The sequence below is a fragment of the Tigriopus californicus genome, chromosome 5 (assembly GCF_007210705.1).
Source record: "Tigriopus californicus strain San Diego chromosome 5, Tcal_SD_v2.1, whole genome shotgun sequence".
Taxonomy (NCBI): Eukaryota; Metazoa; Arthropoda; class Copepoda; order Harpacticoida; family Harpacticidae; genus Tigriopus; species Tigriopus californicus.
The window spans coordinates 10,060,394-10,074,998 of record NC_081444.1 but is presented as its reverse complement, the minus strand read 5'-3'; the positions used below and the strand labels follow the sequence as shown (position 1 = coordinate 10,074,998).

The window sequence follows — 14,605 nt, the reverse complement described above, 5'->3', positions numbered from 1 at the left end:
CCTTACAAAAGTTTCCCATTGTAATTTTTGCAATAACACAATCACGTGCATCACCTACTCTAAAATATTTCATGATCAATGTCATACTTGAAAGGCAATTCGTTCCACACTCAACACTCTCCAATGTCTACTTTGAAAATGGATATTCCCATCTTACACTTACCCATCCCTGTTTTGTACACATCGAGTCACTTTTGATCGAAACATCATCAAATCCGGGGTAGATTGATTGGGCTGGATTAAGGACTATCAGAACAATTCTCCAACTTGTGGACAAGGCACCCAAATAAATCCCACTTACTAGCCAATTCATTGCCTGCCCGTTGGTCTTCTCTTCAAGGTCGTGAAAATCTGGAGCCTAAGCCAAGGTCATTTTTTTCTCTCAGGGCAATTGCAGGAAGAAGACGAATACCCCCATCGTTCTCGGAAACATGAAACACATACGTACCACACTAGGTATGTGGTGGTACAACCACCCAAAATCCAATCATTGTAGGGGCTACGAGCTTGTAAAACGCCCTTGCCTCCCAGCATGAACCACTGGACTATGGATGGGAATGCTGGGGTCTAGAATTAATGCTTGAGAGGCAAGCCAATGCGGCTACTTTCTTCTGGTCGCTACAATTAGGTATCTTAATTTTCATCTTGACCAAACAACTACTCAAAGTGCATAAAAAGACGCACAAAGAATGAGCTAGTCGTCTTCTTGTAATCTCTTGTCCTTTTCATTTTCCTCTGCCTCATCTACCTCGATGCGGACAAACAAAGGTAGAAACGCAAGAGTACGTACGTTGTAACATGTATGAATTCAACAAGGTATTTTTTGCTGAACAACTTATTGCTGATGCATTCTTACACAATAAATACACCATCAACTCTTCAGAGAGACCTTTCAATCCTACCAGGGTAAAATTACTTGTTTCTAGGCATGTTTCTCCGCCCCTAGACGAAAAGAGGGCGCTACCTCCGCTTAGTGAAAATAGCAACCATTTTGTGTTGAGTCATTTACTATGATTTGAGGGGGAATAGTTTCTGACTCAGTCATCGATTGAGAGGAAAATTGAAATACTCGCAACGATCTGATGTCATTCTTATTTGAAGATGAATGCGACGCGGCGTTTCAATTCCCAAATGTCTATTCTCGACCCCAACATCCCCGTCCATATTCCACTGGTTCATACTCCAACGTACTCTTATGGTGCGAAATCCACACCAAAATGACATGCGAGACTAGAGGCCATAATATGGGAAGCAAAGTAAACTTTCCACTCTCGTGTTTCCAAATTGGAACAAAGCTTCATCCCGGCTCACACAAATTGAAGACGACGAGAAGAAAAATCGTTCCTTCTCTACTTAGTCGACATGTCTTTTTTTAACCTTTGATAAAAAGACTTGTTTTGCAGCTTGATAAAAATCGTTTGGAACAATCTGTCAAATGATTCTTTTAACTCATTTATATACAGCTCTGGAAACGTAGAAGAAAATTTGTGCTAACTTGGATCAGTATGGCCTTGTAATTTTGTTCGACTCATGTTCATTATTTCAATGAAAACATCGTTACAAAAATATTCGGACGGAACATGTATCTAATGGGAGATGATAGAATTCATCTTTGAAAGTAGTATGCATCAAGGGTATAAAAGTTGCCGTTGCCGTTAGAGGTTTCGTTATCCACCAAAGTGATTGGTTAGCAGAGGCTTGCTGGATCAACCCATAACACCGAGAGGGGTTAACTGGAATGGAACAGGCATGGCCATGGACAAATTTGGGCCACACAAGGCAGGAATTGAACGTCGCTTGCGCTATGTCAAATTGTTATTGTGTCATTTAAATTTAAAGTGCTTTAATGGCCGAAAACATAGATTCATCCAGAGAGACCTTTAACTACTGTTACAGGTATCCTTGGTTTATCAACCCAAGTTGAGCGTTTTCCAACTCGTTTTCGACGTCTCAATTTAATGTTAATTTCATCCAGGACCACATCTGATCGATCTACCAATTTGACGTTAGTGCCGAGTTCAAATTGTAACAATATGTGCATTGTAGTACTACGTTGAGAACCGTTACGCAGAGTTAATGCTTTATTTCTTATCTCTCCGTCATCTATGTGGTTTGGAGTTAATTACGTAATGAGTTGTTTTGTGAGTGACCAAGGCGTACTTTTCGTTCAGGCAGAGGGACTATATTGCTTCAAAAGGGGCCCTCGGTGTTACACTTGCCTCATGCTCAAGCGAGATCTTTTGACCATGTGTTATGGGTCAAAACCGCGGCAAGATCTCGTTGGACTTGATCTGAGATGACAATCCTGCCCGCCGCCGAGAAACACCCTTCGTCTAGTGGATTACGTCGAGTCGGCTCTATTAAAAGCAATTGGATCTCCTTTTTCTTAAGAAAGAGGCTTTTTTTTCATATTTATGGACACTCATCGACTTGGAAGGAATCCAATTTACCCACGGGCGATTGAAAGACTGGTTGGTTGCCTCTCGCGCTAGATTTGACATCTCCGTTCAGATCTCGGTTGAGAGGCCACACTAAAAGTACCATCGATGGTACTAGTGTTTGAGGTCCATGCCTTGGTACCAATGGTAGCAATGATGCAGCATTGTCATTGACCATTTGGGCGAAACTTTGGCGCCCAGACAAGTTGTGGAATGCCAGGAATAACTCTTAGGCTAAGAAATTCTTTCGCCAGAATATGGACTATTGCCGCTCGGTCCGATGGAGCGACCCAAATACTCGGCTTTTGAGTGATAATCCTCCTTTATTTCGAGACGCATCATCCAAGCTCCCTCCAAATCTCGAGTCCTGGCGAGGCAGTTTGCGTTTGTTGGTCGTGGTTGGAAAACCAGTTCATGAGAGCATCCCGGATGTCGCCTCGTTGCTCAAGGTTGTCCAGGTTTAGTCACCTGTAAAAGTAGCCAAAACAGATATCAAGTAGCCGAGAGCATAAAAACGACAACGGTTTTGTCACCCATTACGGAATGCGACCAGATCGATTTTCCGTCGAGAATAGCGCCATTTTCCTGGAATAATTAGGCTCTTAATTTCGACACATTCTTCATTGTACGCGTACATATATGTAGCCAAACTTTCAAGCACGTTTAAGTCAAATTCGCATGTATTGTTCTCCTCGTTTTCATACAATGAAAAATCAAATGGTAACGCCCGTCGAAATTCTCCTTCTGGTCTTCCTTTCACATAACTAGATTTGGGGCTGACCTTTTGATTGAGTAAGCAGTCCCGTGAGATGACTTCCAGACTTTGAGAAAGAGGGGTACCAAAGGGCTCTCTGAGTATTTCCCCTGGCTTCTATCCACCCAAGCTGGAAACCCAATCTTGCCTCATGAGGTCTTTTTTCGTTTTCGAAATAGGGCCAAAGAGATGGATGGGTTTTGCTCGTTCCAAACGTCCGATAATTTTGTGCTTTACCCTTCGGGATCAACGAAAGTGGGGGTTTCTGTTTTGATTGGTGGGTTTTCTAGTAAGGTTTTCAAATCTCCTTTTCTCACAGATTTGGGTGAGAAATTCTCCGAAAAGCGTTTTCCTTCTTGACAGTACCAACAGGGCTTATTACGTAATCGTGCTAGATTTACAATACTTTGATCGATATTTGAGAAACATGCCAGATTAAAAGATTTGCTGATTTGTAAACTATTCCAGCTTTTCCCTTTGTCCTGGCCTGAAACTTTTTATTTTCGTGGTGTTGAGTCGTCAATTTATAAGGCCGAAAGACGTGACTCCGTGTAAGGTTGACATTGGGATACCGTGATACGACCATAATCCACAATACAAGTAAGTTTTGTTCGTTTAAGTTATCTTGATATTCGAGGCTACTTATGTTTAGCTTGAAACAAAATAAATATCTTTGATTCACTTGTTTTGTCAAGCTTTGATGGTGTAGACAAACTTTTAGTGACAATTGTCAAAGTTTCTCTTCTGAGCCATTTTCTTCACCTGTTTTGTGCTTAATTATTCTTCATTTGTCACTTGATTGCATTTTTGAGGTTTGTCATTAGAGAGCGGAATAACATTTCATTTCTTGAAGCTAAATATTGAATAATTGACTAAACATTTTTTTCCCAAAAGCAAAATATTTTTCGTGCTTTCAGTGCAGTGCTGCAGCTTCAAAAAGTAAGAGATGTGTTAAGGAAGTAAATCGATGAAAATTGTATCAATATCGCTTAAAGGATTGTTAATTGTTCAGAAGGATCTCTTTCAAAACAGTGAGGAGACGTGGCGTAGTGGTTAGCGCAGTTTCGTAGTTTGAGACAGGTCCTCGGTTCGATTCTTCTCAAAGAATCGTTTAGACACTAACCATACCCACTGACTGAGAATCAAACCAATACGGACTATAATTGAGACTCTCTTTCGGAACTACACACGGATGATGTGATGGCTAGCGTCGCTGACCGGGCGAGGCTCACCCTTCCGACTCTAGCACCCCAAATATAAAAAGATCCGTTTCGTGATTAGATGCTGGAGCCCTATAATTTTTGACCACTGAAATTGATCAGATCAAGTTATCATCCTTCATATGCAAAAAGGCCCTTTATCGGTAGATAGGCGGAGAGAGGAAATCAAGGTGGGAGTTATATTCAGCTTACATCTGATCTTTTCTTTTCAAAACCAACTTTAATGTGATGGATTAGGGTTTCAAATCGGAAGAGGAAGAAAAACAGAAAAAAGCGAAATTCAAGCTTCAAAAGATGTTCTTGTGTATACTGTGAATTATGTTTAGACAAAAGCAATGTTTTTGTCGAAGAAAAAAAAACTGTAAAACACAGATTGAACCATCTTGAGCACTATATTCATGGGATGGATTTGCAAGTTAGAATTGGCGTGTTTTTCGTCTTTTGCTTGTAAAAGAAACAAAATAAAATTCAATAAACCGGTGCTGTGAATAATAAACAATAATAGTCGCAATAGAATAAAATTCATCCAAAATGGACGAAATATTTTTTACACAATTTACATTTCAAAAAATGTCATTCCACTCCCTAGTTACAAGCTGTATTTTGACAGTAGTTGGCTTTAAAAGACCTATTGTATTTTACTGAAATCTACACAAGTGGTTATGAGTTTGTGAGGTAGGACGTGAGACGTGAGTTCAACTCGTAGACTATTCTTTAATATGTGTAGTATATGATTTGAAATTGAGACATTATTCCAAAAGATAAACTTTTCGAAAGTACCAAAGATGAGCCTTTAAATACCAACCCACTTTTCAAAATCTCCATTACATCATGTAGGCACATTTGATGAATTGGATTATTCCATGAAGCTCGAATTAAAATTTCAGTGATAAAAGACTACACCTGAGCAGAGAAGATAGAAGTTGAAGTGACATGGCATGAATACTTATGGTGCACAAGTCTTCGACCAAATTGGACTTTCTTCTGGCCAAAGGCCCGTTTTTAAGCTCTTACTTCGGAGAAAGTGCATGGAGTTACCTGGTATGAATGAATATACTCCAAGAACTGGAGACAATGAATTTTCATTTTTGTTTGACGTCGTTCATACGCTACCTCCAAGCAAAGAGCTATGAAAAACTAGCATCATGCTCCTCAATAAAGCTACCGTAATCATTGATAGGAGAAACCCTAAAGCACAATTGCTAGAACATTGCTTGTTAATTTTGATGATCGCCTACAAGTTACGCCTCTCTTGCTCACGTGTTCAGGCTCTAGGTTTTACCTCATCGTCAATTCGTCGAGTGTGATTTGGGTGTCACAAGGATTTGAATAACAACTCCCACAGCTGTTATCTGTGAGGGCTACATGCCATCACTTATTTAACATCCACTATCGGGATGCCATTCACTTTTTAAAGGTGAATAATGTTTTTCGACAATTGATAAAAAAGAGTCCCCTCATTACAATAAATCAAATCATGTTTGTTGGTCAAATATTTGTGGTTCCTTAGCTAAGGAAAGGTTGCCTCGAGAATCCAGCTTACCAGCCACAAGACAAAATGACCTAGGTCGGACTCATTCAGTCGTGCCCCCAAGATCATCGGATTGAAGTTTAGAGTCGAGGACTCTTATTCCTCAATTCTGATCTTAGGTGCGTTGCTCTCTTTTGATTACTCAGCGTACATTTTCTCTTCACTCGAAGCTTGAAGTTTGGAGAGCCAAATAAACACGCAAAGACGTTCCGTTGAACTTTCTACATGTGCTTACCAGAATAGGTCAAGATTCAATTGCGGATTCAAGAGGTTGTTGATTTGATTCTAATTTCTTTGACCGTGGCTGTGGCTCCCATTTAAGGGCCTATTTTCCATTAGGGCCATTTTCAAGCATCTGACAAGTCACGTCCTCGTTATCCGAGAGGATCAGACTACGTATGTAGGATGAGAAGCGACAACAAGATGGAGAACTAATGACGAACTCATGAGTGACATGATGAGATTCTTTCAGAAGTCGAAGAATGTCTGAAATCAACTTTTGGCTCCAGTGGAATAATCGACATTCGATATCAAAATCACCAAATCGTCCAATAAATGGACAGCTGAGGGGCGTGCTCCGCCGCTCCCCCCACATTGTCAGACACAACTTGTTCGACCTTTTAGAGTCTCAGGCACAGACATGGAGAATCAAGGAATGGCTTCAGTCTGCCGTTTACCATCGCATTTTTGGCGACATGGAATTGAAAACTGAAAGTCATGGCAACTCCATGTGACTGCCATTTGTGGAGAGAAAGCTCGAACCCGAGCACGTGATCGACGATGACAGCGACGGCCTAGAATCCCCCCTCACCCACGTACGCAGGTACGTAGGTGCGCCTCTCACCAATTGCAATGAGGACGAAGGTGCCCATGAAATGGAAGTTGTCTCTCGTTGCCTTTGAATCTGAAACTACCGTCGGTGGTGATGTTGTTGAAAGAGGTTCACCTTGATACGGATGTCTTTGTTGGTAGGGTCCAGAATCCAGATGTTTGGTTCGTTTCAATCTGGCGTGGCCATTTAAGGGGCTGAAGTTCGTCTGGACGACAGGAGTGGTCAATGGTGCCAAAAACGAATGCAACAAGTAATTGCTAACCGAACCTATCCATCGAGCCCATGAGGGTTGAACCTAAGATGCGAGGAGGAGCACCTCTCTGCTGTACGTAAGTAGTCGAGTTGAGTAGCTGAATCTCGGCCCATTCATGGAATCAAGAGAGCGTTTCCAAAGAAACCAAAACTCGAACCCGATCCATTCATTGAGTGTCCATCCGATCGATGGGGGATTGTTGGCCAAGTGTCTCTCCTATGTACGTAATTGATAGTTGAAAGGTACTGTAGTCAATCAACGAAGTGCGTGGGGAGCGGCCTGAAGGGGCCCCTAAAAGTCTCCTGTCGATATCGAGCTTGAAATCAATTGCTCTTTGCGCTCAGTCTCTAGACTGTTCATCATTTTGCCAACTTTTTTGGAACTTGTTTTCTGATAGTCTTGTCCTCAGGGAGACACAGAAAGAGATAAGCGTATAATTGGACAATCCTCTTCTTCAAAATTGGTCCTAGGGAAGTGCTGGCTTGCAAATAACAAAAGCGACTTCTTATTGTTGTTGTTGATGTTGTTACTTTTTTTGGTTGCTGCAACTGCTCTCTCAGTTGCCCCTTTTTCGTATATTGTGCCTCAATTTGATTTTTATTTCGTTACTTGGCTCCGAAAAAAGGTGACTTTTGATGAAGTCTAAAGACAAAAATCAAGACGAGCTTGTAGACGAGATCATCTCTGAAGATAAGAGTTGCACAGGAAATGTTTGTGAGAAAAAGCTGTCCAAGCTTGATGGAAACAATGGCTTTGTTAAAGCATAAGAGCCCTGTAATCGAAGGGAAGCTACACTCTAACCTGGTCCCTCCCAATCGACTATCAAATCTAAAGTTTACAATGAACATTTTGCACAACAAAATTGCTTTGGGAGAGGAAATACTAAAGTACAGAGCTTTTTCTCAACACCCATTTTTTAAATTGAATCATTTTCATAATCATAGGGTCCATGGAGATTTATTTCAGTCTATGTCCCAGAGCCAAATGGCTCTTGTCACGAATAAAGCCAGAGCACCTACCTTTCTATTCCATTTTGCTAATAGTATTTATATCAGTGTCCAGATAATGACACCCTCAGAGTGGTAATCAAACTCATATCGGTGTCCGTAGTGGCTGAAAAAGCCCTGCGACCTTCATCCACTTTTATAAATGCATACGAACTTAAAGTGTTTCATGGGCTTAACATTTTCTGAATTTAAATTGCTATTAAAGGGAATACAGCGTGAGAAGACACTTTCCCTCTGAGCCCCTAGGCCTAAAATCGTGTCCGGAAATATGCATTTTCCTTCCTTCCAATTCTCCGTTTTCAGTGTGATTCTGAACGCTAAAAGACAATTCGACAAAGGATATACATGGACAGTTCAAGCTTATCTAAATATGAATTCCAAACGTTACATAACAAGTAATAAAAGCAACGAGAGAGAGAGAGCTGTTGCACATCTCGTTAACCGCGAGTGAAATGGTTTCTTAAATTGGTTTGATAATGACTTCGCTCTTTTATTACGGCCCTTTTAGGATGAATGACCTTCCACTTGGAGGACTTGGAGAACAATCGCTCGTTCGAGTACTCGTAAACAGCCTCGTAGATTGGACTCATACTACCAACCAGGGTAGCTCACCCAATGCCTACTCGTAGATACCGGTTGACAAGCGTTTCCAATTATTTCCAGAAGAGACGCACCCATCGTCTTTCATTCCCTGGAGGCCAAGACGACTGTTTTATTCGAAAAAGAATGGTCTTGACTATCGCGAGAATACTGATGCCGTTTGTTAGTGAGTACGTCGTACCGACGAGGTGGTAAATGAATCTGCCCTTGGCTGTCTCCTTAACCTATCTGCTACAAGTAGACAAGTAAATCGCGAGTTCCGATTTGGTTCAAGGGTCTCTCAAAACCAATTCCTTCCCTGCTTGTTGGAGCCTGAGGCAAAGATCTTAGGCCTAACGTAATCTAACCATTTCCCAGAATCAATCAAATACATCGACAACACTTCAGCATTCTCCGTCGGGAAATACCATCATGAATCAATATCATGACTAGTGTGTATGCATTATTAACGATTGTGTGTGAGTGCACACAGTACACACTGCATTGTCTGTTTTGACGTTTACCCAACTCCCCTTGAATTTGCTTTAATTTAATGCTTGACCTGGTAATAAATCACGGAGACGAACAACTTTGGTGCGAAAACATATAGTATGTATGTGTGTGAGCAAATTAGTTCATTCAAGTGGTGGCTTGGCGCCAATACGAACAGATTTGATTCAAGTGGTTGAAGAAGGTCCCGCATTGTGCCTCTCTCCCTCTCTACGTTGTGAGGTTGGTTGGTAGGTGGGTAGGTGCTAGCTAGCCCTTCATGAAACTGCAGATCAGCCCTCTAAGTATGTGAAGGTAGGCCTGGTAAGAGCCTAGATCACTTGGAATGATGACGACATCCAGACCAACGGTGATTGGAGTAGTGGGGTGGATGCTCGTAAGTCTGAGGATCCTTTACATTAAAAGCTCTTCAAAAGACATCTGAGCACATGGACGTGAAGGATGTTAGGATGGAGCAGCAGTTCAATCCAGCTTGAACAAAAAACAATAAGATATAACAAGATGACAGTTTTAATGGATTTATCTTTCTTTGGCAGACCCTGCGAGGCTAATGTATGTTATTTTAATTTGGTACATCGCAAAGTGAGGCTTTGTTAATTGTTCTGTTAAACGAATAGTTCCAGAATGGGGAGTGGGTTCGGAATTCCCTATTTCTATGGAACCATCAAAACTTTATGAGCCGTTTTGTGACGACCTTGCTCCTCGTTTTTGGACGAATGCGGGCTCAGCCAAACCATCGGCGAGTTGGTTCCATTATTTAGGGGTCTTTAGTAGTTCATACGAGTGGTTGATGGGCTGAAATTTGACTATCTCATCAACATTGCTATGATTTCCAAAAATGCAATATGTAAGAAAGTTTTTCATATCATGTTCAAAAATGCTGGTGCGAAACTGGACAAACACTGAAGTCGTATTCCCGTCGGAAAATATCTTTCTTGATATATTTGAGGTTGATAGATCTTTATTAACGATTAACCTAAATAGCTGAGGTGGCGAAAATGCCTCTTCAATTCTCAGCTAAGGACTTGATCGTAAATATGAAAAAGAAATGTTGCCCCTCCTGTGACAATTATCTGACCGATTTGCAATTGCCAAGTTAGGTTAACCAGCCTCCCGTGGCCTGACTGAAGTAGTTTTGAGCTACTAGTCTACTAATCACTGGTTGTACAGTAGTAGGTACAAGACAAGGTAGGTAGCGTTCACATCTTGAAATGGGGAGCAAGTTCGTTCGGTTTGTAGGGATGGATGTTGGCCTGCATGTTTGGATGGATGCTGAAGATCGCTTTTTTCTTCATTCTTGATCAGACGGTCGGAGTGGCAATAGCAAAGACGTGAGCTCTTCAACTCTACTTTGATTTTTCCCACTTATCCTCCACGGAACCCACACTCTCCCAAAATGAATTCAATGGTCAGTACAAACAAGATTTTTTCCTTACAAGCTCTTCGAATCAATCTGCCCCATAAAAAAGAGTTTTTGAGCTGGCAAACACCTTCCAGAGTCAACGTCAGAGTAGCAGATTTCTGGTATGGGGGTTTATGTGACTCGAATCAATTTTCCTGTCGAGCAGAATCTGCTTTTACCTACTGCACTCAAAGATCGACTCAAAGGTTGGTTGACGAAAAAACCAATGATTAGTTGGTGTCACACTTACTCCATGATTCACGCCGACCTATTGCCCTTCGATATACGTACAATACTTTGTAATGAAAAAAATATCTTTATTGCGAGTTTGATTCTCGTTGGATTATTATTTGACAAGTTTTTTCAATGTATATTAGGATGTCCCATTTTGGGTTCGAGGAATGCTTTCTGACTTGGATATCAATGTAGAATGCACACGTTCAGATATACGCTCTGTAGGCCTCTCTGGCCCTCAAATAGCTCAAAAGGAACCATTGAACGAATTAGTATGGACATGACAAAGAAACAAAGGAGTCTTTTTGTAATTTTTCTCGTCACTGCCCAAGTAATTGGGGTAAGGTGTAGAAAAGGTAATCCACCAACCGGAAAAATACAACCAATCGTCGCCTTAGTGGTATTCTTCAATCACATGGAGTCTCCACTCAATTGGGTGCAATGAACGACCTTGACAGAGAATACGGCAATAGTAGTCCAAGCATTGAATAACGATGACGTCATATCTCCGGGTTGATGTTCTTTTGCAAAGTACAACGTTTCATCCCCACAATAGTATTTTGGTGTCATTTGGTGAGCGAACTAAAAAACTCAACTTGATTCTTGTCATGGACAGTATGTGACTCAAACTCATTTGACCCATGATCGATGATTTGCGATTTTTCTAGAACATAACCCATCTGGCCAAGAGGCCCATTTTTGTTTAAGAGGAATTGAATCATAGGATACGAGTCGAGACTAACAGGACTGCTTTTTTATTATGTCTCGCTTTATTGGGGGTCGTTAAACCTTGAACCATTCGTCGATTGGATCATGACTGCGTTCCTTTGCTATGGCAGCATGGTCTTTCTTTTTCTGTTTTTTGAAAAGATCCCTCGTAAAACTCTATTACACTTCAACCACGTTCTTAGGTGAGAGGAATGCCGACTACTTTGGGATTGGAAAGGAAATTGCATTATCATCTAAGGTTAGAAGGGTAGTTGTGCAAAAACTCCAACACGCAAGAGAAGGCAAGCCAGATGGGCAGTATGAGCAATAATTTGCAGTCTAGGCTTGGTCGACTGGCATTCACTTTGAACCCAATTTCAAAGGCCCAGAAGCAAAAGACGGTCCCGGCAAGAAAAAATAATAAGCGCTGACCAAGTCGAGTTTGGAGTGGATCTTCGATCAATCACTTATATTTTGGGTTGGCAGCGGTCAGATCTCATCATGTATATCTCTCGTCCAATCGCATTTGCCAACCTTGCAAAATAGAACTTCAGGCCTAAAAAGATCTTAAGGACCACGGGACACTGTCTCCTTGAAGAACATGCTCCTTGTTATAGTAGCAATGACGAAATGGCTTGTTATTTGTTGTAAGCTTCATCTACGGGCTTAAATATGCTTTTTGTCGTTGAATACACCAAGGACAACTTTAGCTAGTTAAAGGTACCCTCACATAGAGACCCCAACATCACTTTGAAAACGAGGAGACGTACTTCTACCATTGGGCAAGAACTTTGAGCTCACGGTGTACCGTAGGTAGAGGTGAACAAACGAGCAGCATTGTCAGATTTCTGGTTACATCATCCATTTCCTTCGAGTTTGGATCCATTCACGTTACGAGAGGTGGTTTGTTTCTGAACGAGAATAAGTAATGCACTAGTGCAACCTGAGCCACCCATTTGTGTCCTTCCAGACTCCACAAATAGGGATAATTCTAGGCCTCGGGTTGTCATGACTAAGCACTGAAAATTAATGGGCCATGGCCATGCTCTGCTTCTTATGTGAGCACTACCTTAATGGAGATGTCAGCCGTTTGTCTGGAAAATGTTGGGTGCAGATCTAATCTGGTTGAGTTATGAGGGCGTTGCATGAACGCCTTCAATGTTGCCCTAGTCTCAATCAGAAGTGCAGAACCACTTGCCTCATTATGCCCATGATGCCCTCAAGGCCATGTGGCCGATAAACAGTACTACCACTCTCATATTCGTAAGTGGATCAAAATGATAACGATCTCTCTATTATGATGGTCAGGCTCCAAATCGATTTTGACCACGTCGAATAATTCATTGCTGGAATGCCTGAAGGAATATTAGATCTTGAATTTGCATCTCTGTAACCCTGAATGGGCCCCACATTTACCATGACAACAAATATATAGTGCACGCACGTGTATTGTATTCATATAAACCCATAGATTAGATTCATTGAGCTGCCATTAAAAATAGTTAATAGTATCACATGGGTAAACAGGCCCATTTAGCCACAGAATGTGTAAATCAGATGGCCAGATTGCCACCCTCACTCACTGAGTCGGTACATACTGATTGTCATGTCTTACCTAATTTTCAGGTGGTGCTCAGCGCAATTTTGGCTACAATGAGCCAACTCTGTTTGGCTCAGGTGCCTTACCCATACACGTACGCGCCTGCCTTCAGCTACAGCACGCACGGAACACCCGCTTCCACGGCCAAGGCCATTCCCCACCAATTTCTGGCTCAGGCTCCCGCTGTGTATGGACATCAGTTGCCTTACTTCTTTCCCGGACCTCAGGCTTTCGGCTATAACTCTCCCAACCTGTACTTCCCTATCTCCACTGCTTTCTCTGCTCCCCTGCCAGCCGACCCCTCTGTTCAAGTTTCCAGCCCTATCTCCGAGACCGCCACCGTTGAATTAGACACCCCTGCCGCTGTGGCCACCGAGGTCAGTGGTTACGCCAAGGAGAACTTTGCCATCCGAAGAATCTTCCCCGTGTTCCAAAGCGATCTCCGAACCGGTTCCACCACAGTGACCTTCGCTCGCCCCGACCAAGTCCAGGTCCTTCCCATCACTCAATCTGAAAGTGACTTTGTCGTGGTCGGCGCGCCCACTGACCTCAACCTTCGATCCTTTGAGCAGGCTCCTGCCATCCCCGCCGGTATTGTCCAAGCTTCCCAGCCTTACTTCCAAACTCGTGGTTCTATTGCTGTTTAGATGGAATTGGTTGCATTTCACGAAACCCAAACCAATTCAAACCCCCAAAGCTGAAGAAATACCCCTTTCTTCTAGTCTATTCAGTATATCAAGCTATTTCGTTACCTGCGCGGCAGTTCATGCATTTCTAACGATGAACCGCTTCCTTCACCTTGAAGTTACCGTCACTGCCCTTAACCCCATCATGCACGACCAATGACCACTAAAAACTACGAAACTAGAATGTCTTTTACGACATTCCAAATAAAACGATAGTAAGTTGCTAACGAGAACTTGGTCCCATACAAAGTTCTTGGGGCATGAACTGTACAAAAATACCCACTTAATCGTTCCAATAGTCACGGTATAAAAGAAAGATCAAAGGAAAAACTCCACAAAGTCGGCAATAAAAATCTTATAATCTCCTTGCATCATTACTTTACCCAACAAAAGCTTCCCGATTGAAGTACACGTTTCGTCAAATCGCCTCATCCCGCTACATGGTCCAAGGCCCTCCTTCAAAGTGGAACGAACGTCTTCTTTTCAGGACAGAGGCAAGAGCCACTAAGCAAAGCTAACGGGTAACAGATGTCGCTAGCAGAGGGAAAGAAATGATATTTTTCATTTAAAAAAAAAGGAACTGCAGCCATATTACAAATCAAAATAGTGTAATTGTGACCACTCAAAACAACAAAATTTTCCGTTACTCGTTACTATTTGTGACCCCAAAAGCGGCCTTTATTTTTTCGTTCTCCCTTTGCAACTGAAGGAAGCTAACAGTTTTTGGGGGCGCTTTGCCAAATCTTGAAACATTAGAGTCACTATCAAAAGGAGCAGACATTTTGTTGTACTTCGAGAGCGGACTAGCATTTCAAAAAAAAATTTTTTTGTTCGTTGATTTTACTCATAGG

General features: G+C 41.9%; 1 protein-coding gene and 1 long non-coding RNA gene across 2 annotated transcripts; both read left to right on the top strand.

Annotated features, from left to right (window-relative positions):
- Positions 1-6,829: 6,829 nt before the first annotated feature.
- Positions 6,830-9,589, top strand: LOC131881405 (uncharacterized). The gene is made up of 3 exons (XR_009373359.1): positions 6,830-7,104; positions 8,544-8,638; positions 8,699-9,589. It is a non-coding gene; the product is annotated as an uncharacterized LOC131881405 (long non-coding RNA).
- Positions 9,590-10,232: 643 nt separating this feature from the next.
- Positions 10,233-14,119, top strand: LOC131881403 (uncharacterized). Its single transcript, XM_059228249.1, has 2 exons — positions 10,233-10,532; positions 13,095-14,119. Exons 1-2 carry the CDS (start codon positions 10,521-10,523, stop codon positions 13,713-13,715), a joined length of 633 nt encoding a protein of 210 aa, XP_059084232.1. The 5' UTR covers positions 10,233-10,520; the 3' UTR covers positions 13,716-14,119.
- Positions 14,120-14,605: the final 486 nt, after the last annotated feature.